The following is a 26,174-nucleotide window of genomic DNA, read 5'->3' as shown; positions in this document are numbered from 1 at the left end:
GGTGCCATGTGCCAAACCCTCTATGTAGTGGCTCTGATACATTCTGTTGGCCAGCTTTTCACATGTCATTGTCATTTCAGGATTTCGAAGCCCTCACTTTGAGTGCACAGAAATCCAGTCCCCAGTGGGACTCCAGTGGAGTTTTTCAGCCTCCCTTGCTTGGTGGAGCTGCCTTATTTCCAGGCGCAGGTTCAAAGAAAGAAAAAGGCAAGACAGGGCGTGTGCGAGTTTTAGAAGCTGAAGGGGAATCGATCAATAAGGGTTTTCATTACTGTGAAAAAGTAGAGAACATGCGGTGCTCAGAATAAGCAGAATCAGATGGATGGTCTTCAGAGCACTCGCATGGGGGGGGGGTGGAATAGCTGCCCCGATTTTTCTTTTCTTTTCAACTAGTAGTTTTCCTACTCGGAGAAGAAGCTTTTATTCTTTAAATGAATTCTTTTCAAGCCTATTATCTTCAATCAAGCAAGTTCTTTGCTGGGGTAAATCAGGTGGGAGAGGCTGGCCCCAAATTGCAAGTGTGGTTGACAGCCGCTTGAACACATTTTGCCAGCGAATGTGCACCGCAGTGCTGATAGTAGGAGAGGTCACATTCATCTCGCTTTGTTTTTTAATTAAAGGCCCTTCCAAGCTGCTGATATTTTGAGGACCGTTCAATCACATGCCAGCGAATTCAGGCTGCTCCATTACAGCTGACAGGGAAGCCTTGCACAATAAACCCGCTTCCCTGAAAGATTGGACTTTTTGCGATAAGGAAAATGCGCCGAGAAGTGTGCGATGGCACTTGGTGCATACAATATTATCAGACCTTCCTGCAAAGAAGTCAAGGGAAATGCTCGATAAACAGGTCCTCTGAAAGCAAGAAAGATCGTGACAGTTTCCTCTGCGTAAAAAAACACCAAGCTTTTTACAATAGTTCTAACATCACCCCCTCCGTTCTTTTTTTTCCTTTTCTGCATTTCCCTTTTCTTCTTTGTATCACACGAGCCCGGTGTGCATGTACAGCTCACAAACATTTCCCAAATATTGTTGCTATAATATTATTTTACGTGCTTACGAGATGCAGCTAACGAACCAAATTCTATCGTTGCTTTTGCATCTAATAGGTGGAGGAAAGGGGAAGAGAGGGAGGGAGAGTCAGCAGTGAGAGACGTTGACAACTGTCAAACGTGCTCTTTACTATGCTGCAATACGGTAAGAGGCGGGAGATTACGGTAAAATCGAAGGGGATCCTACCCAGCCAGCTGCATCAGCTCAGCAGCCGTGAAGTTGCTGCTTCTCCTGGACAGTGCAAAGCGGAGTATTATTCGGCTGGGAGGGGGGGGGGGTCACGGAGCTGGCCTCCATCCCCGGCCAGCCATTGGGACAGAGGGAATAAGTGTAAATGTGAGTCATCAAAATACATGGGGGGTGGGGGGTGGAGAGTGCTTGCATGGTTTGGCGTTGCTTCCGAGCAGAATGTCCCACGGTGCGCTGGAGACGTCTGCCTGCCTGTCATCTCCTGCCTCGCGCGCTCTGCAACAGGAGGTCTGCAGCCCTTCAGCCTGAAGGGGAAGCGCAGGCAGCAGCTTAGAGACGGTGGTCGGAGCTAGAGACCCGCGTTCCCCAATTGCATCTGCCAGCTGCTTTTTCCCCTAGGTAATGCTGACACGATTTGTTTGTCCGTTTGGGGTTTGCCCACCTTACACCCATTCGCGATTTTCTCATTTTAATTTCCTAGTCCCCCAATAGGCACTGTTGTTGTTTATTTAGACTTGCTTAGACCGGTTTAGACCTCTGCTGGGACTTGGTGCATTTTCGCCTCCCAATTTTGTATATGTGTATGGGGGGGGGGGGGAATCTCTTAATGCTCCAGTTTTCCCCACTTGTTATGAAACATCTATACCATTTGAATGAAACTGTGTTCATTATTTGTCATCATTTCCCCCTCAATAATTTTTACCTCATAACTTGTTCATCTTAGAACTTACCATTTCGATACGCTTTTTCTTTTCTTCTCTTTTCTTTCTTTCTTTCTTTCTTTCTTTCTTTCTTTCTTTCTTTCTTTCTTTCTTTCTTTCTTTCTTTCTTTCTTTCTTTGCTTCTGACAAGGAAACAACTTCAGAACAGTCCAAGAGGCTACTTTGTGTTCATATCTTGACATTTTAAAACTAAAACTGTGAAACTACTTGCGGAGGGAAAATTCTGCAGTATTTCTCTCTCCGAGTAACTAGCATGTGTGAAGAAGAGGGAAATGACTTTTTCCTGATTGTAAATTGTTTTAACTGTTTTTAATACTGAATTTTAAATTGTTGTAACCTATTCTGGGACCTAATGGCACCAAGTGATGATGGTAGTAACTTTCATTGTTGTTGTTGTTGTTGTTAACAGAGAGACTTGTAGCACTCTATAAACTAACAGATTTATTGTGTCTAGAACCTGTTTCATCAGATGCTCAAATTGTTTCCTCAGGTAGCCTAAATATGTGTGCCTGAGTACACATGTGGACATCCATGTACGGGGGTGGGTGGGGGGAGAGATGTGAATGTTGGGTCCAAAAGGTCAGGAATTATATAAGTCTAGTCGATCTGTAGCAATTTTATGCAAAGCTTAAATGTATACATGCGACCACCAATAACTAGCTGTAATATAATTTTCCAAGCTTGTCTGTGTTAATTTCATCCCTACTGTGGCTAAAAAATCTCAGGTCTCACTTAAGTCCTAAAATGAAGAAGAATCTGTGAGGTTTAATATATTGTTTCCCAAAATACTAGCAAGTGTTGCATACTGGGAAATTGGACAATTACCAGTTACAGGAGGCATTGTTACCCAGTTGATACCTGATTTTTGTGTTCCCAACCGTATAAATCCTACAAGGATTGGGTCCAGCTCTTCTGTGATTTATTTTATCTGCATTAGTCTTAGTAGAAGCCTTTTGGGAAAGTCACAGATGAGTGACAGAGGACACATTTTGCAATGCAGAAGGTCCTAAGTCCAGTCCCTGGAATAGCTAAGTAGGGCTGGAAAGATGTCTGTAAACTTAGGCAGTCAGAACAGTCAGTACAGAGCAGACAATATTGTGTGTCTGTTGGTCACAGTTTGTACTCTGACATCTCCATGTAATGAAGAGAGAACTTGGGGAGCAAGACTAGGAAAGATTCTGTGATTCTGGGGAGGTGCTGCCATCTCTAATGACTAAAGAGATGGATGAGTTGCATGGTTTGACTCAGGAGAGACTTCGGAATCTCTTTGCAAGTGAGGGAAGAAAGCATGTTGTACTTTCTGCTCCTCTGTTTATTTGTTTGGAACATTCAAAGCTTATTATTATTATTATTATTATTATTATTACCCTGCCCATCTGGAGAATATGTCCTCTTTCCTTACTTGGAGAAGTGCACATGCTGTTTCAATACCTGGAGTGTACACAACTCTCATACAGAGTGAAAATCACTGTTTTCAAACTTCTAAAAATGCTTTTGCTATAAACTATTTGTTATACCATTGCTTTAGTTTCTTAAAAGAGGGCCATTGGGGTTCACATGTATCCCAAAGTTATTTATTCGATCTATGAATGCCCAACACCCTAATCATAGGCTCATTTTGAACATTACTTAACTCAAAGCATCTTAGGAACTGTAGTTTGTTAAGGGTCCTTGGAAAAGTAATTCATTGGGGGATAAACTAAATAAAATAAATAAAATATTATTATTATTATTATTATTATTATTATTATTATTATTATTATTATTATTATTAAACTACAGTTCCCAGGACTCTTTGATGGAAGCTATGGGCTTTAATTCAAATGCCTGGGGTTGTATCCAAAGTAGTACTATGGGAACAGTCCAACAGTGCAAGGATTTCTGCTTGCACAATGGAATGTTCTCCCTCCATACTCCCACTGCACCCCCTAAATTTGTTCTATGGGTTCCCACAACCCTCCAGGGCAGATTTGGGGAAGGCATGGAGTGTACATGTAGGGAGAAGTGAGGGTTCATTGCACAAGCATAAATCCTTGTGCAAATGCAGGAATGGGGACCCTCCAGCCCACAGGCCAGTCCTGACCCAGGCTTCCCCATTTGGCCTGCAAGGCTACCTACCCACCCTACACCCAACATTGTGCAAGTAACATTGTGCTTGATTTGCTTCCAATTTGCCCAACAACAAGGCTTTGAAGCACTGCACAGAGCAGTAGGCCCGGGCTATGCAGGATCACACACACCCCAACACACACACACACACACATCAACTGATGCCAACAGCAAATGATCCTGCTTGATCTGTGTATATGGGAGAGCCCCCAAACCCAGCACCAAGCAACCTCCCCCTGTCCTTCAGCTGATGTGAAAGGAGGAGAACCTTTCCTTGGTCTGGGTGTATTTTCTGCCTTTATTTCAGCAGTTCATTCACTGCAAAGGGGTTTCAGTGAAACAGCTGCTGAAACAAACGGGGGCTGCCTGCTTTTTGTCTTTGGAAAAGGCGGGTGAGAAACCAAGGGGTTGAGGAGCCCTGGTGGTTCAGCATGTCCAAGATGTTGCAACTGAATGAGATAAAAGTCAGTTCTGCTTTTTGAAGCCCCAACTTCAGGACCTCAGAGCACCAAATCCCCTGGTGCCATTTGTGACATCAGAAAATTGATAGATGGGTGGCCCCACTCACCTGTCGAATTTGGCCCATGCAGACAAAACGGTAAAGGAATGAGTGAATTAGATACTGCCCATAGTCTGACTAATTTACCCATTCATCCCATTATTCTGCTTTGTCTGGCAATGGTCTCAATCAGAGTGGAGTCTTTATCATCAATGTGCTACCAGATCATTTTAAGTGGGGATGCCAGTGATTGAAGCAGGGGTCTTCTGATTTTGCTGTGTCATTGAACCTTCTCTTATGCGCAAGGGCTGGTGGTGGTCACTCATTACTCAGTGCTGAAGGTATTCTACATATGGCACAGAGCTATATCTAAGTATTGATAGTGGGGGTCATCCCTAGTATGGATCAGGCCTTCTTGCCTGGGCAAAACATTGGCTGTAAAAAGAAAACCCAGGCTGGAAAAATCCCTACAGAGTAGCCATGGCATATTCGTATCTAAGAGCTGAATCAGTGTAAAGTCTATCTCGCCCACTATTTATGCATATGTGGGACCATTGCTAATGTGGAAGAGAAAGTGGGAGATCATTGTAATTCCAGCTGCTAGTCTGCATTACAAATCACTTTGAGCCTGTAGTGTGAAAATGTCCATAGACTTGTTCTCACTGTGTAGCCACAAGCTTTTCTGTCTACATCAGATGAAAAAGGAAAACATGGAGAGACGTCTTTTGAAATATGTGGCATTGTCCCTATATTGAGACTGCAGGGTTGTGATTCACAAAACCACCAGGCAGCAATAGCATTCTTGCACTGAGAGTCAGAAATGATGACGTAATGTTGGGGGGGGGGCTGAGGAGGCCATTGCCCCTGGTGCCATTTAGCACCCTGCCCCATTGTGAACACTTGCGTCCTTCTCAGCACCCTCCAGCTAGAGGGCAGCTGAGAATGATGCAATAGGTGTGCCCCCTGGCCCCTGTGGGCCCAGCGCTGCTTTTCCTAGTGGTTCTGCTTGCTGGGAGGATGCCCTGAGCTGTTGCATCCTTCACACGGAGCCCTCCAGCTGGGGGGCAGCTGAGAAGGAGGCAACAGGCATGCGCCCTGGCCCCTGCAAGCAGTGCCATAGGGCTGCATTCACAGGGACCAAGGCACAGCCCTGTTGTGCCCTTCTCAGCCACAATGCAACTGCAGGATGCCATGAGAAGTCCACAAAAGCTCACGGTACCCTCCCTGTAAGCCCAGCACCGCTTGCAAAAGCAGCACTGGGTTTGCAGGACCAAGTTGCACGCCTGCTCGCAGCACCCCACAAGCCCATTTTTGTGAGTCTTGCAAAGCAACACTGGGCTTGCAGGTCACCGTGAACTCACCCCATTTTGCAGCAGTGTGCAGGGGTCCCTCCTGTGGTGTGCCCTGCCCCTGCCCCCACAGCATGCCCTGCATGCGCCCTGGTGTGCACTTGCTCCGGACGCAGGTGGGGGATGCTCCACCATTGGTCAAAAGCTATGGGGTTGAGCAACAGCATCTACTGAGCAAGCAATATACTAGTAAACAGCAGTTAGTGCTGCAGATGATAAGGAAAAATCAGTCAAGTTGATTCCCAGGTCCCAGAAAACCTTTGCAGTCAGGACATTACAGCAGCAGGTAGCCATGGCTTTTAAAATAAGCTTCCTTTTCTTTTTTTTCTTATTTAGGAGTTAGCATATCTATCCTGCAAGGAGCACAACAAGCAGAAGTCCCTTTTTCAAGCTATGACCAACATTTGTTAATAAGCTTACATCCTGGAGGCAGTTGGCACAACGCTGAGAATCTTACGGCTGCAGCAAACTTTGTTCCACATCTCAAGACTGTTATGCACATCTCTGATGATAACAAAAGCAAAGCTTAATTGGAAACATCCTTGTGGTCTTCCACTATTCCAACTTTAAACATATTTGAAAATCAAGTATGATAAAGACCCAAATAAGTGGGAGAAAAGAGAATGTTCCTGCCATTTGTGTCTAATGAGACAAATTTAAATGGACGCACTTCAGATGTTGATGGCCTTTCCACGAACTCAGATATTTTCCTTTGCTACAAACCCAAACATATTTTCCTTGCTTAGTGGCAGAAAGCATTCTGTAACCTGATGGCTCTTTTTTTTAACAGCCCAACAGAAACTTGGAAAGAGATCTTTGACCCCTTCTGCAATACTGTGTCATCAAGCATCCCACAAGGTCCAGAGAACATCAAGGAGAGCGCCCTAAAGAGAGTCTTCCAAATTGCAGCAGTATTTTTATTTGGCCTAACTGGAACAGATACCAAGGAATAAATGTGGATTTTCAAATAAGTTTCCCAGTCAGAGGTGTCCTTCCAGGTTCTGCATTTATAAAGCAAGAACCACATTTCCAGTTACTTTTTATCAACAATGTGGAAATAGAGCTTCTTGCAACACTACTATATATTTGTTCTTCGCTCTTTCAAAGAAAGGGCAGAGTGAATCACAAACAACACTGGATGAACATTAACCAGTATTGATATAATGGCTTTGAACTCCGAGAACATCTCTGCCTCTGACTGCTTCAACTGCACCCAGCCTGTGAAGGAAGTAAACATTTCAAAAGCCATATTATTAGGTGTTATCTTGGGGGGGCTGATTGTTTTTGGAGTCCTGGGTAACATTTTGGTTATCCTGTCAGTAGCCTGTCACAAGCACCTGCAAAGCGTAACTCACTATTACATTATCAACTTGGCTGTGGCCGACCTCCTGTTGACTTCGACAGTCCTCCCTTTCTCTGCTATTTTTGAGATTTTGGGGTATTGGGTTTTTGGGAGGATCTTCTGCAACATCTGGGCAGCTGTGGATGTTCTATGCTGCACAGCTTCCATCATGAGCCTTTGTGTCATCTCTATAGACCGATACATTGGGGTGAGCTACCCGCTAAGATATCCAGCCATAGTGACTGAAAAGAGGGGCCTGCTAGCCCTTCTGTGTGTCTGGGTACTGTCCCTTGTGATATCAGTAGGGCCCCTCTTTGGCTGGAAACAGCCAGCTCCAGAAGATGAAACCATCTGTCAGATCAATACTGACCCTGGTTACGTCTTATTCTCTGCCCTGGGCTCCTTCTACCTCCCCTTGATCATCATACTGGCAATGTACTGCCAGGTGTATGTGGTGGCAAAAAGGGAAAGCAAAGGACTGTCTTGTGGCCTGAAAACAGAGAAGTCCCATTCAGAGGAAGTGACTCTTCGCATCCACCGCAAAACCACCACAGAAACCACTGGATCAACACCCAGCACCAAGCACAAATCCAATTTTTCCGTGAGGCTCCTGAAGTTCTCCAGGGAAAAGAAAGCAGCTAAAAGCCTGGGGATTGTGGTGGGATGCTTCATACTCTGCTGGCTCCCCTTCTTTATCATCATGCCCATTGGTAAGTCAAGCAAATGCATTTGGTCACGAAGGGGGTGGGGTTGCGCAACTATTGTGGTGAATTGCATTAACGTCCACGATTCTGCATCAGATCCTCTGGTGATTGTAAATGAGATATTTGGTGCTCATGTAACTCTGGGACAGCTAGGGAACAAATCCATTGAGGATAAGGCCAGTGCTTTATTTTTAGGGGAAAAGGTGCCTGTACTCACCATGAAGTTGTTACAGTAAGTGCCACACTTTTAACATTTTGGGGGGGACGGTGCTGGTGCTGAGCACCCTTTGAGCAGCCCCAGGAAAAAAGGCACTGGATAAGGCTATCTGGGGCTACAGGCCATCATGGCTAAGTTCCTTGAAGGCCGTATGCTGCTGAAGACCAATTGCTGGGAATTACAAGCAGGGTGAGTTTTGTCACACTCACATCCTGCCTTGAGGCTTCCCATAGGGCAATATGGTTGGCCAATACGAGAACAGGAAGCTGAACTGAATGGATTTTGGTTTGATCCATGGGGGCTTTTCTTAAACTAGACGTGACAGCCACTGCGGCATTTTAGCTGCATGTCCTTCTCATTCACATCTAAATGGTGGTATGTGGGTTCTGTTTAGAAGGAGTGCACAGCAGAGGGCAGGAGTGCTGTGGGTGCCTGGCCCCTTCATGGGGAATTTTTTGGGTGCTCAGGCACCCAGGGCCCCAGGGAGTTGGCACCTATGGCAGAGGAAACTGAGCTCTCCCTTTCCTTTCCCATTATCCCATGCTTTTTTCTTTCCCAGCTTCCAGTCCTGGAGCTGGAGAAAAATGGGAAGGCACAACTAACAATGGGGAAATGAGACAAGGGAAGGGGATGGTTCTCCTCCACTCATGCTTGGCCCCCTTTTGATGTCGGACTAAGATTTCACAGTCAATTTGATATGTTAACAGCATGGGCATAGGGTTGAACTGCTTTCATTGTGCTGAGTTTGACCCAAAGGACGAAGGATGTGATTCTATGTGTGCCTATATAGGAATATACCCCACAGAATGCTCTTGCTTTTAGTCAAGAGACCTAAGACCAGGCTGCAAAGTATCGACTCCGGGGTAGATCTGTGTATTTTAAAACTAACCTGATATAACTAACTGGCCGGAAGCTATCCTCTTTGTGGTTTTCAAAAGTCCATCATTGTCAGTGAAGTACCAAATCTGAGTTAGTACCCTATTCTAGTGCCTGTGGAGGAGTGGATTTTCTTGATTATTTCAGAAGAAATCTTTCCTTGATAATCAATGTGTTTGGGATCAGACATCTGCTCAATGTACAATCTGTATATGTCAAACACTCAAATCATAAGCCTGGATGCAAGCTGGTTTAGGGCTTACTCCCAAATGCATTTGCATGGTCCTATTTTATCTATCTATCTATCTATCTATCTATCTATCTATCTATCTATCTATCTATCTGTCTATCTATCTATCTATCATCTATCTATCTATCTATCTATCTATCTATCTATCTATCTATCTATTTAATAAATTTATACACTGCTTGAGTGCAAAAAATCTCAAAGCATTTACAAAAATACTTGCTTTCTCAACACTTGATGCTTATAGCTCATTGGACTGGAGCTAAAGTGATTTTGGATCTCTGAAAGCCAATTCACTCAGTGTTGCAAGCAAAAAACATACATGTGTGAACCAATTTGGCTTGACCTTTATTTAATGGCCCCAATCCAGACATATGTGAAAGCAGCAGTTGTTGCAAATCCATTACCTTCTTGAAGAGATAATTGGCAAGATTGTGAGCAGAGTGTACCTGCTCTGAGTTCAACTCCTGTCCCAACACATTAATTGTTTCTACCATTATTTGATTAGGGCTAGAGCTATGTGTACAATCAGGGCCACTGGATATGAGGAATCTCTCTTCTCCTCTGCTTTGGCCACTTGGATACGGAACCGTGTTTCTGTATGTAAATCACAATTTACTGCTATCAAAATGCACAGGTTTTTAAAATGGGAAGTTATATATAGTTACCTGAAGGTGTAATACACAATGACTGAATTATCTGAATATGCAATACTTGTTGGAAATGTCATATTCCTGGTGATTATTTTCAGAAAAGGGGGTCTCTTGAATTTTGAAACTTGGAGACCTAAATATATTTTCAAATATCAAGTGCATAGCTTTAAAAGGACCATCTGTGAGGTTATGTTTCTGATAAACATCAGACTTCTTCACATTATGGGTGGAAGGTGCTATATACAAGCAAACCAGTGGCATGCACCTATAACTGAGATATATGATCCTAACTGTGCTTATTTTAGATCATGGGAAAATAGAAGGTATGTTGAGTAAGTTGTCTCAGTCTATTCTCATTAGTATATCATTACAATTTTAGAAAATTTGGGAAGTGAGCACAATGGAGATTTTCTCTCTGATTTTTTTTTTTTTTTAAGTATGCCAAGAGAAGAAAATACAGATTTCCACAAAACTAATTGCTGGCCAAGAACTATATGCAGATTTTTCTCCTATTTAGGGAATAGTCTGAATGAAGAATTGCTTACTAATCCTGGATATTAGATTAGTTCTAGTTTAAACTTGTTAGAGCACTAGAATTGCCAGCAGGCTAAATCCTTAGGTGTGGCCAAGCGAACTGCCGTTCTTTTGCGGGGGGTGAGTGGGAATTAAACAGCTTTGAAATGCTGTAATGTAATTCTGTATAGTGCTAATGCCAAGTCTGATTTAACAAGGCTGCTCACAAGGGGTCGGACTCAATTAATTTTAAAGAAACGTTAATCTACTCTCTTCCACTCCGCACTGCTTATTTGTTCATTGGTTTTATGAGTTTTGTGGTTTGGAGATCCTAGGGCTGGGGTGCTTGGGAGGGTGGAAGGACACTTAAAGGAAGACTCTTAATCTCAGGGATGTGGTTTTGAGCCCCACGTTGGGCACACGATTCCCGCATTGCGTGATCCTTGTGGTCTCTTCCAATGCTACAATTCTGTGATATAGTTTTACGAGGAAGGGTTAGGTGGGGTGGGAATGATTAAAATTAAATTAAAGTTTTGGGCCAAATCTTTTAGATATTTTTACTGAATTGTTACATTCAAATAGCAAACTGTATAAAAAGAGGGTTTTTGGGGAAAGTGCCACACCATAATGCTCCCTGTGCTAGTTATGATTTGGTTAACTGTCCTGAATAAAGTCAGACAGAAATTATTTAGGTACAGTTCCTTGGTGAGTAATTGAGTTCATTATTTTCAGCTGAGAGTATACATAAGCGTTTTCTGAATTATTTATTGATTTTAATTAATATTCAGTTGTTTGGCATCCCTGGGGTATTCACTCTGTGACTCTTTGTTCATTTATCGCCTCCTCGTCTATCTATTACAGAAACACCCCTGAAAAAACATGTAACATGAATAAATGTAACTGTTGACCTCCCCCCTCCCACAGAAAAGTATAATTAAGCTAATATTTGAAAAAAATATTTTATGCAGCCCCATAGTTTTGCAACACCTTAATCACAAAGCAGAATCATATGCGCCTCCAACAAGATGAAATGGGGAATTTTTTGTACTTTTTGTAATACAGGAAGAACAGTTCTTATCTGGATAAGCTTGTCTGTTGGTTGATAATTAGCAGCTAAATTTCTTAAAGTGATCATTTCCTTATAATTCAAGGTAAAGAAAAGAATACAAGTTATTGAGAAATATTATGCTAATCAACCTGCCAGCCTGGGAAACTTATTAACACACATAAGAATTAATGTAACTTATCAAAACCCACTTACACTGCACTCCTCTGTGTGTCTACTCAGAAGCAATTGCCACGGTGTTCTATGAGGCTCAATCCCATCTCTACCAAGTGCATTTAGGACTGCACAAAAACATTTTACTTCTAATAAGTCTAATTTGAGCATATTTATTTCTTCATTTCACAGACGCTCGCTTTTACAGGCTTTACTAACAAACAATTGATATCTATTGACGTTTACAAATGAATCGGCACAATCCTTGTGTGTCTTTTCATGTGTAAGCCCCATGGAAGTGGACGGGAAATACAGAAGGGCAGGGCAAAAAAGGAAAGCTGCTTTATACCATTGGTTCATCTAACTTGGGATTGTCTACACTGACTGGGAATGAGTCTCCAGGAGCTCCAAAACATCTCTATAGATGTTATCAAAATTGCAAGGTAGCACCCATTCAGTATCCAATTGCAAATAATTCATAGTTGGCTTCATATAAAGTTAAATGATATCTAACAATTTTTTTAAATATCAATTTCAACATTTCTTTTCTGATATTTATATATTGAATTTCAATGCTGCATATATATTTTGCCAACACTGAAAAGAGTCTCTACATTTAGACATTCTTATAATATGATACCTTATTGATAAACTGAATTGATGATTGACAATTATGGTTTATAATCATAAGGATGTCCAGTGATGTCTGTAAGTTTTTGTTTTTCAAGAAATACAATTCAATTACATGTTTTCATTTAAACACTCAAGGAAGCTTAGAAAGTGAACAATTCAGCTATTGAATTCAAAAAGCTGTAATCACATTTCACATTTCATTCTTTAGAACAATTATTGGGCTCTGACTAACGGCTTGTGGACAAGGTTTGCTCGACTCTTCAGAAGGTAAAGTCTTGAACAGACTAGCTTTCAATGCCGGGGCTGTAATGATGTTGGAATGCTGGTTGCCAAACAGCCACAAACATACCCAAAAAGGATTAGAAAGAGAAGGAGAGACATAACATTCCCCCTTCTATCTGCTTACATGGAGCCTGCAATCAAGCTGTTGCCATAGAGCCCTTCGGTTGAGCTTTAAGAAATCTTCCTCAATTTGAAACTGACCTCACATATTTGATCCCTTATAAGGGCAGTTGCCCATGGTTTGTGTCCATCTCTTTCCACAACTCCTGTGTTATTTTAGAATCACATCGTTAGTCTTTTCGGAGTCTTTTTTGCCCCTTTTGTAATGCAGAAAATTGAACACAACAGTCAGGCTAACATGATGAAAGCTACCCCATTAGAAACAACGGGCAAATGTTGATCCAGCCAACAAGCACAGAGTTCCATAACTCAAGTTTGCAGGCTTCTCATTAAGAGAGACATCAACCAAGTGCAGCTGTATTCTTAAAAATCACTCATTTTGGAATGATCCTATTGATCCTTAAAAACTTCATACTACAATGTAGCCCATTTGCTCCCTCTCCCCATTGAAAGACCCTTCCTGCATGTAGCTACCCTGAGGCAAAGCTTACTCCATCTCTGCCTCAAGAACCCTGGGCAGGCACTGCAAAGAAAGGCCTTTTCAATGGTGGGATCCAGATTCTGGAATGTGTTGGCCTGGGACAGAAACCTAGGTTGTTCCTTTTACCACATGTGGTGGACACGTAGTATAATTAAAAACTACTGGGCAATCCATCATGAAGTAAAAAAAAAAAAATGTTTTAGAAACCCTTCTCTAAAAACCCAGAAGTATTGTTGCTGGAGTTAATAACAACAGAAGTGACTAAAAAAGAGAGAAACTTGTTCCTCTATGCAACAACAGCTGCGCCTGTATTACTAGCCCCAAAATGGAAAACAGATAAGGCACCAAAAAAAAGAATGGCGTATTGAATTGTTATAATACGTGGAGTTAGCAGGGATGACCACTATGATAAGAAATCAAAAAGATGAAAGCTATAAGGAGGACTGGATATTTTTTATTGAATATGTGGAAAAATATAATAAACGAACAATTAACCGAGCAAGATACTAAGATTTTCAGCAGTGTAAGAAAAAACTAAGGTGTATTTAAGTAGTTACGATAGATGGGGTGAACCAAGAAAATGTGTGAAACAGAAGAGACAAAAGGAACCATGGAAGGAGAGGATGAGAAGTCAGTGGAGGAATGCTTTCTGGTTTTCTGCTTACTTTATGATTTCCTAAAACTGTTCTTTCTTTTCTATTTCAGAGTTTTCTTTTTTGTGTCCTTTGCATCATTTCCATTCATTTCTTTGATATGGAATTGTATCAGAAACACAAATAAAACTAAATATTAAAAAAGAAACCTAGATCATACATTGCATATTATTAGGTACCAGGTCACACTGCTGCTGTTTATTTGACCTAGACAAGTGGCACAATTAATCTTGTGCAGCTACTGCATTTATTTTTTGCCTTCACTTGCGTATCTTCACTTTGTGTTATTGTCTTTTGATATTGTATTAGTGACAACTTCTTTAGTGTTAGGTACCACCTGTAGTTACGTTTCAGAGTGAGTTCTCTCTTTCTCACTGATATGGATTTAAATGATGGTTTAGACCACATTTTTGAACACTGGGTAGAGTTTATTTTGTATCCTATGTTGTGTTCCCATTGGTTTTAATTGTGTTGAGGGTGTTTGTGGTGTCTTGGAGTAATATTTTATATATTGCAAATATAGGAGCACCATATGTCTGGTTTTCCTGGTTTTTTCAGGGTTAAAATTTCTGCCCAGGTTTTTAAAAAAATATTGGCAAAATGTCCAGGGTTTTTTGTTTTTTAGTCAAATGAAAAAAGATCCCTGAGTGAGTTGAATTGCAATTCATTCAGAATCTGGCTGTGTGGCAGCTGCTGCTTGTGTGACTAACCGAGTGTCTTTCTTCTGTTCCAATCAGCAGGAGAGAGTAGGCTGCCTCTCCTGACTTGCCTGCCCTGTAGCTGCTTTTGCTAGCTTCTAATCGTGACTTGCAGACATGGCCACTCTTTGAACATGCTCTGTGGGTGCTGTTTAATTTCTTCCTTCCTCTCATCCTGATTCACTATACCCAGTTGTCAGGTGGTGGTGTGGTTGATCGAGAGCAAACAGGCAAGACTCCAACCTGTCTTTTCCAAGCTTTATTCTTAGTGCAAACTATTTACAGTGAAGAGCGTCGCAAGTTCATGTCTGGCTCAGTCGCTAGCAGAATCTGGAAGTGGCCGGTCCTTGTACCTCCCCCAGCATAACAGCCGTGTGACCCCCATCCTTCTCCTCAGGCTCCGTGTTGAGGCTCTCCCTAGCATCTCCTGGTCCCTTCACCTCCTCCCCACTGGAGGCGGGGCTTTCCTCCTCGCCAGAGGAGGAACTGCTTCACAAGATCTTTGGAGGTTCCCTATAACACAACTGCCCTTCCACCTCTCGCCTCTGAGCTGATGGCAGTTCCCTGACACCGGTCCTTGAGGTACTGCAGTGCTGAGCCATTTAAGGATTTATAGGTCAAAACCAGCACTTTGAATTGGGCCCGGAAACTAATTGGTAGCCAGTGCAGTCAGACCAGGATCAGTGTAATATGCTCAAACTGTCTTGCTCTGGTGAGCAACCTGGCCGCTGACTTGTCCACTAGCTGAAGTTTTCGAACCGTCTTCAGAGGCAGCCTGATGTATAACGCATTGCAGTAATCAAACCTTGGGACTTACGGGTTAGCGCCTCCGGCAATGGCGGATTTCCTCTGATTGGGAGGGATCTGCTCCGTGGAAATCAGGGTCTGGACCGCCACGGCGAGGCGGAGACCCGCTAAAAACCACAGGCAGGAGAAGCCTGTGGACGTGGGATTCGGCTGGCACCTTTTGCGCCTCCCCTACTCACGGGAAAACCCGGTTTTGGGGTTCCGGAGCAACGTGGGGTGAGCGGCGCGGTGCTTCGAATTGACTGCTCTTTTCACGGAGTGAAGCCGCATTGCTGTTGTCGGAGAGCGCTGACTTTTTTCCTGTGGACAATTGGACTCTAAACAAGTACCCGTGAGTAGAACGGAAAATTGGATCTTTAAACATCTTAATTTGGCATCAAAACGGGAAGGTTTCAAACAGGAAGTCCGCCTTCCTCTTTTGTAAATAGACTGAAGCAAAGACGTTGCAAACTAAAGTCTGGAAAGCCTTTTGTGAAGGATTAAATCTCCATCGGTTAAATATACTAAACCCCCCTTGGAAGCAGGAGAAGAGGGGGGAAATTTTAGATCGCCTAAGCCTGCAGGAGAGAGAGTTAAGAAAGATAAATTACCACCGTTTTGAACTTGGGAATGGGCTGCCAGTAAGATTGACGTTTTGGGAAAGTTCATTGACTGAATAAAACGTATGTTGACAGATAGTTAAATAAGATATATTGTTTCCATTGTTTCCTTTTGCATTTAAAAAGGAGCAAAAGTAACTGAAAATTGAACTAACTTTGTTGCTGGATCTGCGTTTAAAAGGACGGATACAAATAGAAATTGTCTCCCCTAGAGGAAGCTTTTGAAACTGTTGCAGGAGTGGAGCTGGGGAATTTTCCAGCTGTAGAGATTAAAGACCGTGAGAATCAGAGATTGACCTTGGACAAGACTGTCGACAGAAGAAGCCTTAGTGATTGCATTTTGCAAGACAAGTGCTTTATTGGAACAGCTTCATGAGAAGACGGATGTGATGATTATTAAAATTGACAATTTGGGACAAAAAATGACTGATTTGGGACAAAAAGTGAATACCTATACAGAAACAACTCAGGAATTGATTCAGGAATCTGTTTTGACATGGCAAGCTGTGGAGAAGACGAAGGAGAAAGCTGTTGTTGAACCTCAAGTAATTCAAGTGGAGAGAGGCACTTTGATGAACATAAGCTGTTGCCTTTTACGATTAAATCTAGAGAAAGCCAGATTTGGAGGGATGGAGTCCCGCTTGGATTGGAGAAGGAAAGTTGGATAGATCCCCTTATGCAGGGATGTTCTGGCTTTTGGGATCTGGATTTGGGTCAGGGGGAGATTGGAGTTGTGAGAGCCTTTGGCTTTGGAGGGATTTTGAAACACGCTCTGAAATATCTTTTGGACTTTAGTTCTGACTATGGAGAATGGGCTGATCTGTTGAGAAGGAATAAAGACATTGTTAGGTTGGAGTTTCCCCGAGATCTACTCCTCAGTGCCAAAGGAAGGAAATTAAGAACAAGATCAGCAGAAGATAAAGTAAAGTACATGTATAAATATGAAGAAGATCTGCAGAAGGGACATGGAAAAGAGTTAAGAGCCTCAGATAGAAGATCACCAGGTTGATGGACCATATGGAATTGATAGAAAGGACTGACAGAATCCAAGACCAGGGAGAAGAAACGGTGGAAGAAGATTGGAAAAAAGTTTAAAATTTTATTTAGAGAAATATTGTAAAATTAATGAATGTTAGAAAAATGTTGGAATGAAATTTAGTAGAAAAATGTTGGAATGAAATTTAGTAGAAATGTTATAAGGAGTTAAGTATAAATAAGTTTTAGGGTTTTAATGGTAAGATAAGGTTAAAATAAATTAAGACAATTAAATGACAGAAAACAGTGAAAGATGGAAAGGATTTGCTGAAATAATTAATAACTAGAACACAAAAAAGGGAGGTGTGAGGAGGTCAATGAAAGATAAAGATATGGAAATATTGGATGTGTTTTTAATTGTTTTTGCTTTTGTTTTTGTTTTGATGTATTGTGTCTTTTGTTTTTGTTTTTTTATGTACTGTAATGTATTGACTTTTTCTCTTTCTTTTTTACTTTTTTCTGTAATTCTTAAACTTTTAATAAATATTATTATTATTATTATTATTATTTTAAAAAACAAACCTTGAGGTTACCAGAGCATAGACAACAGTAGTTAGGCTATACCTGTCCAGGTAGGGGCGTAGCTGGGCCACCAGCTGAAGCTGATGGAAGGCACTGAGCCTCAAGGATCCAGGAGGACCCCCAAGCTACAAATCTCCTCCTTCAGAGGAAGTGTAACCCCATCAAGAGCAGATGATATCCTACCCATCTGGTCTAGGGAACCACCCACTAACACTGCCTCAGTCTTATCTGGATTGAGTTTCCATTTGTTGGCTCTCATCCAGTCCATTACCGAGGCAAGACACTGGCTAAGCACTTCCAATGCCTCACCTGCAGATGCTAAGGAGAAATAGAGCTGAGTGCCATCAGCATACTGGATTTGAACTGAACCACCCTTCAAGTCAAAGATTACTTCTAGCTAACGTAGAAGTAATCTACGTAGCTAACTGCTCCAGCACCCAGAGCGGCGGGGGTGGGGCGAGCCGCCCATGGGGGTGGGTGAGCTGTCCACAGGGGCTCCATGGCAAGCCGCGCATGGGGGCACTGCACAGGGGTGCTGCGGTGATTCATGCACAGGGGCACCGCGATGATCTGCACATGGGAGCACCGCAACGAGCTGCCCATGGAGTTTGCCTGGTGGACACAAGCCCCACACTGCCATTTCGGGCAGCGTGGAGCCCCGAGCCACCGCGTCACTGCCAGGAGAGATGCACGGCCCGGGCACGCTGTAGGCCAGGCCCTGCGGTAAGTGCCGATCACCAGGGTGTGCCATTTTGTCACACACACACCCATGGATGACACCCGGGGTGGACTGCATCCCCGCACTCCCCTTCCTACGCCCCTGCTTCTTTCAGAGGGCTGTGCTCTGACAGCTCTTCAGGGAATTTAGTAGGAGCTCTGACAGCTCTTCAGGGAATTTAGTAGGAGCTCTGACAGCTCTTCAGGGAATTTAGTAGGAGCTTGAATAAGGCTACTGGAAGTAGACTTAATTGTCTTAGGACAGAGCTTTCTGAACTTTTCATGTTGGTGACACACTTTTTAGACATGCATCATTTCGTGGCACAATAATTCAGTTTTACTAGCAAGCTAGAGGTCAAACTAACCCCGTGAGGAGCACAGGGAACATTCATGCGACAGACCTACACACTGCAGCTGACACACTAATGTGTCGCAACACACAGTTTGGAAAGCTCTGTCTTAGGTTATGAACTGAGCAAACACCCAGCCTCTGAAGGCAGGTTTACATTTCAGCTGTAGGTGTGCACTTTCACGTCCCCTTAAGCTGCATATTTCAAATTTGCAGAATACTAGCCGGATCATGTCCATTGTCAGCTTTCTCCCCCTCTGCTCATAAGACCAATCCACTTGCTAAGTGAGTCAAACGGAATTTGGAAAAGGGTCTAGCCTGTACTGGCATTATAGGCTCTTCCCTGCCCCCAGCTTTTTATCTGATACCTGTGATTTGCACAGCAACCTAGGAATCAAACCATTGCTGGGGGCTTTTGTAAGACTAAGGGCTGATTCTTGTGCTCCTTTTACAATATGGTAACGCCACTACAAAGTTATTTTTCCAAATCCTTTTGACAAGGATACCATTTCTTCTGCATACTCCCTCAATTGATAAGATCCAATTTCAAGCTGTCTCAAATTGACCCAAATCACTGATGTTTCTAGTCCAGGACTGCCTATCTTGACTGACAGCATCTCTCCAGGGCCTCAGGCAGAAATCTTTTGCACCGTACTAAATGAATTCATTTTGATGCAAGGGATTGAACAGTAGGGTCTCAAATTTCAGCAGCATCCTGTGTGAAGCCCACATTCGGCGCACACACACATGCCTTCCAGTCTACATAATAGCTGTGCCATCTCCAAGGCTCCATGCCCAGTTTGACCGAACCAGTTTTGTTCCCCTAAAATCCCAGAGCCTAGGGCTTGCCGATCAGAAGGTCGGCAGTTCGAATCCCTGCAACGGGGTGAGCTCCCGTTGCTCGATCCCTGCTCCTGCCAACCTAGCAGTTCAAAAGCACATCAAAGTTCAAGTAGATAAATAGGTACTGCTCCAGCAGGAAGGTAAATGGTGTTTCCGTGCACTGCTCTGGTTCGCCAGAAGCGGCTTAGTCATGCTGGCCACATGACCTGGAAGCTGTACGCCGGCTCCCTTGGCCAGTAAAGCAAGATGAGCGCCGCAACCCCAGAGTCGTCCGCGACTGGACCTAATGGTCAGGGGTTCTTTTACCTTTAACTGAATTCATTTTGATGCAAGGGATTAAACAATAGGATCTCAAATTTCAGCGGCATCCTGTGTGAAGCCCACATTCGGCACACACACATGCCTTTCAGTCTCTTCTTCTTTTTTGGTGATCACTCGTAGCCGAGTAAGATTGTCTTCCATAAACACGGTTTTAACAATGAGTCCGTCAGTGACTGTGGAGGCCAATTCTGGATCCACACATCCTTCCGCAGTGGGTACATTAGTTTCCGGGTGGGAGTTGATCATGGTGTGGATTTGCCAAGCGTGCCTTCCTCCTAGCACATTTCTCCCTTGTGTCCTGAGTTCAAGCGTCTTCAACGCCCATGACACTGTTCTCCAACTGGAGCACTCGCAGGCCAGTGCTTCCCAGTTGTCAGTGTTTATACTACATTTTTTTTAGATTTACCTTGAGACAGTCTTTAAACCTCTTTTCTTGACCACTAGCATTACGCTTTCCATTTTTAAGTTCAGAATAGAGTAGTTGCTCTGGAAGACGATCATCAGGCATCCGCACAACATGACCAGTCCAACGAAGTTGAAGTTGAAGAATCATTGCTTCAACACTGCTGATCTTTGCTTCCCAAGTGTTGTGTAAAATTTTTCGGAGACACCGTTGATGGAATCTTTCGAGGAGTTGGAGATGGTATTTATAAGGGTCCATGTTTCACAAGCATATAGTAAGGTTGGTAGTACAATATCTTTGTAAACAAGCATTTTGGTTTCCCTGCGAATGTCCCGGTCCTCAAACACTCTGCACTTCATTCGGGAGAAAGCCGCACTCGCAGAGCTCAGGCGATGCTGGATTTCGGTATCAATGGTCTTTCACGCTGAAAGAGAAGTGAAACGTGGCCTATTTTTATTCACCATGTACAGATTCTCTCACTTGACTGGGATTTGTAGTTATTTAGCACTTGTTCCAACAAGGCAGGGAAACTAGTTAAGAATACATGAAGTTAAATGATTCAGACAAGAGTCATCTCCTGACTTTGTGTAAGTGAAAACTGCATGTAACAAAATCTTAGAAGAGCCTGATAAAATTTCAATTGTAATTGCTCCAGATATGTTGTTTATTACTCAGATTCTGAGCAGACACCAGAATGAGTATGTCACTGCCAGACATGGCTGATAATTTGCGAATAGTCTGGCTAGAGATTGTGTGTGCCAATGTGAGGCTCGCCTGACCACTGGACTTTGGGACATTTGTCCAGTCTCAGTAATACATTTACTTCTTAGGAGGTCAGCTGTGATCAACAACTCCTTTGCATGACACTGGCTGCATCCAGACAGCACTTTATTCCATTTTCCTGACATTTCCTTACCTGATAACTTTTATGTTTTATGTGATCTTTCATACAATGTAAAACTCACTTCTGGAAATCTAATGGAACCTAGGAGAAGTTTACCATTTATTTCTGCATGAATTGCTTCTGGGTGGGGGGGATCTGTTTGCAACCCCCAATAACCAGGGAAATTGTGGGAGTTTAGCATTATAATTTTCCAATGGTTTTCATGATCACACAATGTGATGAAATTTGGAATTGTATTCTGGCATACAGTTCTTTCCCACCATTTTCATGTGTGAATCACGGGAGAACAAGTACATAGAGTGTGGTGGCATGTCCACTGATGTGTCACACCATGGCCCCTGGTGTGAATGAAATTTAGTGTGACAAGGGGGTAAATCAATCAAAAAGCCATAATTCCATAATGTGAAATGTAAAAGGAGGACCAGGAACCGGAAAAGTGCTAGCAGTAGAACCAGGAAAACTAATGCAATAATCCCCACTTCTGACTCCATCATCAATGAGGCTGTCTTCTGAGTAGACATAGAATTGTAGAGTTGGAAGCGACCGGAAGGGTCATCTAGTCCAACCCCCTGCAATGCAGGAATCTCAACTAAAACATATGTTGCAAAAGGCTATCCACCCTCTGCTTAGAAACCTTCAAGGAATGAGGCAAACTAGTCTGTTGCTGAACAGTTCTTATTGTCAGAAAGTTCCTACTGATGTTTCATTGGAATCTCATTTCTTGTACTCTGAATCCATTGGTTCAGGTCCTGCCCTCCAGAGCAGGAGAAAACAAGCTTGCTCCGTTCTCCATGTGACAGCCTTTTAAATACAGTATTTGAAAATGGCTTTCATGTCTCCTCTCAGTCTCACCTTTTCCAGGCTAAACATACCCTCAGCTCTTCCTTATAAGGCTTGGTTTGCAGACCACCCTTGGTCATCTTGGTTGTTCTCCTTTGCACGTATTATAGCTTGTCAATATCCTTTTTAAATTGTGGTGCCCAGAACTGGACACATGACTCCAGGTGTGGCCTGACAAAGGCAGAACAGAAGAGAACTATTAACAGAGCAGAATATGTAATATATTGAATTCAAAATATGTCTTATGGTGCTTAAAGTACTGTAGCATTTTGAATATCATTACAGTGGTACCTCGGGTTAAGTACTTAATTCGTTCCAGAGGTCCGTATTTAACCTGAAACTGTTCTTAACCTGAAGCACCACTTTAGCTAATGGAGCCTCCTGCTGCCGCTTCGCCGCTGGAGCACGATTTCTGTTCTCATCCTGAAGCAAAGTTCTTAACCTGAAGCACTATTTCTGGTTTAGCGGAGTCTGTAACCTGAAGCATATGTAACCCAAGGTACCACTGTACAATTCTCTGCTAAAGAGACCTGGGCCTAAAATCCCAAGATTCCATGGGAAGAATCCATGACAAAGAGACATTGCTATGCAACCAAGTCACACTTCTATAAATTCAGTTTCTGAAATCCTCCACATCTGCCTACGTGCTTGGCTGCATCTAGATTCTAATCATTCTTCCATGGGTTCCATGAAGATTTATGATAATGTCCATTTGCAAAAATAAATAAATAAAAATAACCACAGGAGCTGCACCACACACAAAAAATAAAATGCCTTTTTTAGGGAACAAGCTCCATCTATCTTTCCTATGGCCAAAAATATATAAGCAATGCCAGAAATCTGAAAGTGATTGTCACGTTGTTGCCTTACAATGTTTTAAGTTTGGTTTTTCAAAAGTCTTGGGATACTGCTTGCATCCTCTGAATCCTTTTAGCCCATAGGGATTTTGCAAATAGCTCTGCAGACCTTGCTGAAAAGTCCTTGCACCATATTTGATGCACTCTATTTGGGAGAATGTCGTGCATCTGGCACAATATTTCTCCAGGCTCTTAACAGACGTATCAGTCATTTCACTGAATTTTTGCTTGTGGGAAGAGGTTTTCCAGCTCCTTCCTGCCAAATCTGAGTATGCCAGAAATATACAGGCCAGGACATTCTTCTCCATTTCCTTATAGCTGGAGCGTAAAGGGGCAAGGGACAGGAAAGGGGGAATGGGGCAGGGGCCAGAAGAGAGTCGGCTGCTGGGCAGGGGCCAGGGGGGCAAAGAGTGAAGTGGTTCCAAGATCAGAATAAGTCCAACTTGGGGGGGGGGTGGAGCTATCCAGGCACAAACTAGGTCAGCTACAGCTTAAGTCTTCACATTTATGAGGGACCTCTAAATGCCCAAAATTAATGGATTCCAAGTTTTACATTATTGGTTAAGAAATAATGGAAATGGGGGGGGGGACTCTCTAAAGCATACACCTCTGACATATGTGGTACCTCTGGTTAAGAACTTAATTCGTTATGGAGGTCCATTCTTAACCTGAAACTGTTCTTAACATGAAGCATCACTTTAGCTAATGGCGCCTCCTGCTGCTGCTGCCGCCGCGCCGCCGCCATGCAGTTTCTGTTCTCATCCTGAAGCAAAGTTCTTAACTCGAGGTACTATTTCTGGGTTAGCGGAGTCTGTAACCTGAAGCGCCTGTAACCTGAAGCATCTGTAACCCGAGATACCACTCTATTTAATAGTTGCACAATCATTTGCCATATTGTATTTATAAATCTGTTCAGAAAAGCTGTAATACTAGTACACTGGTATCTCTGGTTGTGAATGGGATTCGTTCCGGAGATCTGGCCACATCCAAGGAATTCGCAACCGGAGGACCGCGTCTGCGTATGCATGTGCGGCAAAACCTGGAAAAATACTTCCAGGTTTGCTGCGTTCGCATCTCAAAGTTTACGTATCCAGAGGGTACTTATCATACTGTATATGCTAAGTACGAAATCACAAGGTATTTTCATTTAAAGGTATTTCATATGCAAATAGTCTTATTGCAATATATGCTTTAGTTAGATTGCTGGTTTTCCATGGCATCCTCACCTTCATATATATCCAAATATAAAAGTACAATAACAGAATCCCCCCATCTTTCCCACTGGTCTAACATAAGGTTCAGACACTTGGTACATGGATGCAGTGCCTACACTGGTTGGGGGCAGAAGCAAACTCCACCCTGCATCCCCCCCCCCCCCCCCCGCTCTCAGCTATGCACGCAAGGTCAGCCTTCTCATCCTTGATTAGACCATGCTTAAGGGATATCTTATTGTGAACCAACCTGGCATTTATAAGACCCACGGGCAGCCTGGCACAGCTACCAACAAACCTTCAGCTGGAAAAAGTGTCAGAACAGAACACAGGCTGCGGCGCCCTGTGCTGTGGTCCAGGCTAGGTGAGTTCCCCTCAACTTGACGCACCCTTGATCCAACTCCATAGCTACCCCTCATCCAAGGCCACTGAAAATGGACTCCCATCTACTGCCCCCACGTGGCCCAAGGTACGTTTTCCTAGGCACATGATCGATTTGATAAATAATTCCTGGCTCCATTAGAAAACAATACACACACTGACCAGCAGATAAATATAAAACACAGATACCCACCCCTTAGCTCAGAAGTCAGCTCAGCAATGTAGCTCTTCCCCCCTCAAGGCTGGCAGCTGCAAATTGGGTTGGTGGGTGCGGATGTCTTCCAGGGATGAGGGAACATCTCTCTCTCCCTGAAGAGAAAAGCAGCAGCTAAAGCAGAGCAGGGACAGGTGGTGAAAGTTTGCCTTTCCTGTAGTTGTTCTGGATGCTGCTCCTCTCCTGTAGCTCCTGGAGGTCCATTTCCACTGTCCTTTCTGTGTGAATAATGCACTTAGCAGCGGGGTAATGCTATGGAGTAGGGCCGGATCAAGACCTTTAGAGGCCCTAAGCACCTAAAAGATTTTGGTGTGCCAAAAATCTAATTCGAAATATCAACAATAATAAACCGTAAAATAAAACTGCATTCTTTGAAATGAAATGAAACCTGCATTAAGATGGAAAATAATGTTTATTTTTGTATACTTCCACTTTATGTATATTTGGGGGGAAATCTACTTTTTCTAATTGCAAAGTGTTTGATTAGATACTCAGAAATAATCTTACGTAACACATCTGCTTCTGTAGAGGGGAGGCATCCAGCTTTGCCTTGTTGCATAGTTGTTCGGTTGGGATTTTTAATATACTTCAATTGAGAAAATGAATGCTCAGCTGAGCAATTGGTGTGGGGAATTTCTGCCGTGCCCACCTTCCCTTGATGCCCTAGGTAAGCACGTGCTTATTTTGCTTAATGGTTTATCCAGCCCTACTATGGGGCCTTTTCAGTTTGACATAGGGCCTTGGTGTGCTTTCATCCAATCCTAATCCTGACTCTCCCCGGTCCACATCCATCACCAGTCCAGCTCTGCACCCTCCATGAGTGTCTTACCTGGCTGGAAGGTATCATTGAACTCTGATAACTTTGAACTCCCCTTTGGCCTGGGGAGTCAGATGTCACAAAGGTTGCCGGGGGGGGGGGGGTAACAGTGTGTTTGAGGGGACAGGAAAAGGGAGGCTTGAAGCAAGGCTTTCTGGGCAGAAGGAGGAGGGAGGAAGGCTGTGATCCATCTTTGAGGGAAGCAGCCTGAAGGGTACTTGTTCTTGCTGTAGGAGATGGGCACCCCCCCCCCCCATGCAGACTGAAGGTGTAAATAGGCGAGTAAATCCTGTTTCTTAAAGCACCGTAGTCTCTGCTGTGTCTCTGCTCTCCAAAGGGGCACAGACCCTGTGTGTCTGCCCCATGCGCTCTTGCCATTGCTTGCCAGAGAGAGGGAGAGGCAGACACCAGGTTTTTGTAACAATATATACTCAGGGGTGCAGGAAGGGGGGGCGGGGTGCCCCAGGTGCCATCATGGAGGGGGGTGACAATTTATCAAGGAACAATTACTGCACTATTAGGGCGGTTCATAAACAACATTTTTTTTAAAAAAAAATGCCTTCTCCAAAGGTCTTATTTACTACACTAGGCATTATGAAACTTCATGCATATCATTTCATATCCTCCTCCACGAAAAGAGCTGGTTACTTGGCGGTTTTCCTATGTTGTGAAGGCTGAAATTTCCATTCAGGGGAGCAGGGTCCATACTGGCCAGCTGGGTTGGGGACCAAGGCAAGGCCAGGCCGAATCTACTCAGCCTAGTCTTCTTTTCCTCACCTAGGCGACTTTCTGGGCTGC

The 26,174-nt window shown here is 43.3% G+C and overlaps 1 protein-coding gene across 2 annotated transcripts in view; it reads left to right on the top strand.

The window, feature by feature from the left end:
• Nucleotides 1-1,233: 1,233 nt before the first annotated feature.
• ADRA1A (adrenoceptor alpha 1A) overlaps nucleotides 1,234-26,174 on the top strand; it is a 57,294-nt gene continuing 32,353 nt past the window's right edge. The window contains exons 1-2 of one of the 2 annotated variants that reach the window (XM_081171746.1): nucleotides 1,234-1,386; nucleotides 6,255-7,970. In XM_081171746.1, the coding sequence (XP_081027872.1) occupies nucleotides 7,082-7,970 (889 nt within the window). In that variant the 5' untranslated portion in view covers nucleotides 1,234-1,386; nucleotides 6,255-7,081. Of the gene's footprint in view, nucleotides 1,639-6,254; nucleotides 7,971-26,174 lie in introns of both variants that reach the window. The other variant, XM_081171745.1, reaches the window with a different exon arrangement.

The sequence above is a fragment of the Podarcis bocagei genome (genome assembly GCF_964188305.1).
Source record: "Podarcis bocagei genome assembly, chromosome: 15".
Taxonomy (NCBI): domain Eukaryota; kingdom Metazoa; phylum Chordata; class Lepidosauria; order Squamata; family Lacertidae; genus Podarcis; species Podarcis bocagei.
This window is presented reverse-complemented; position numbering and strand designations above follow the sequence as displayed.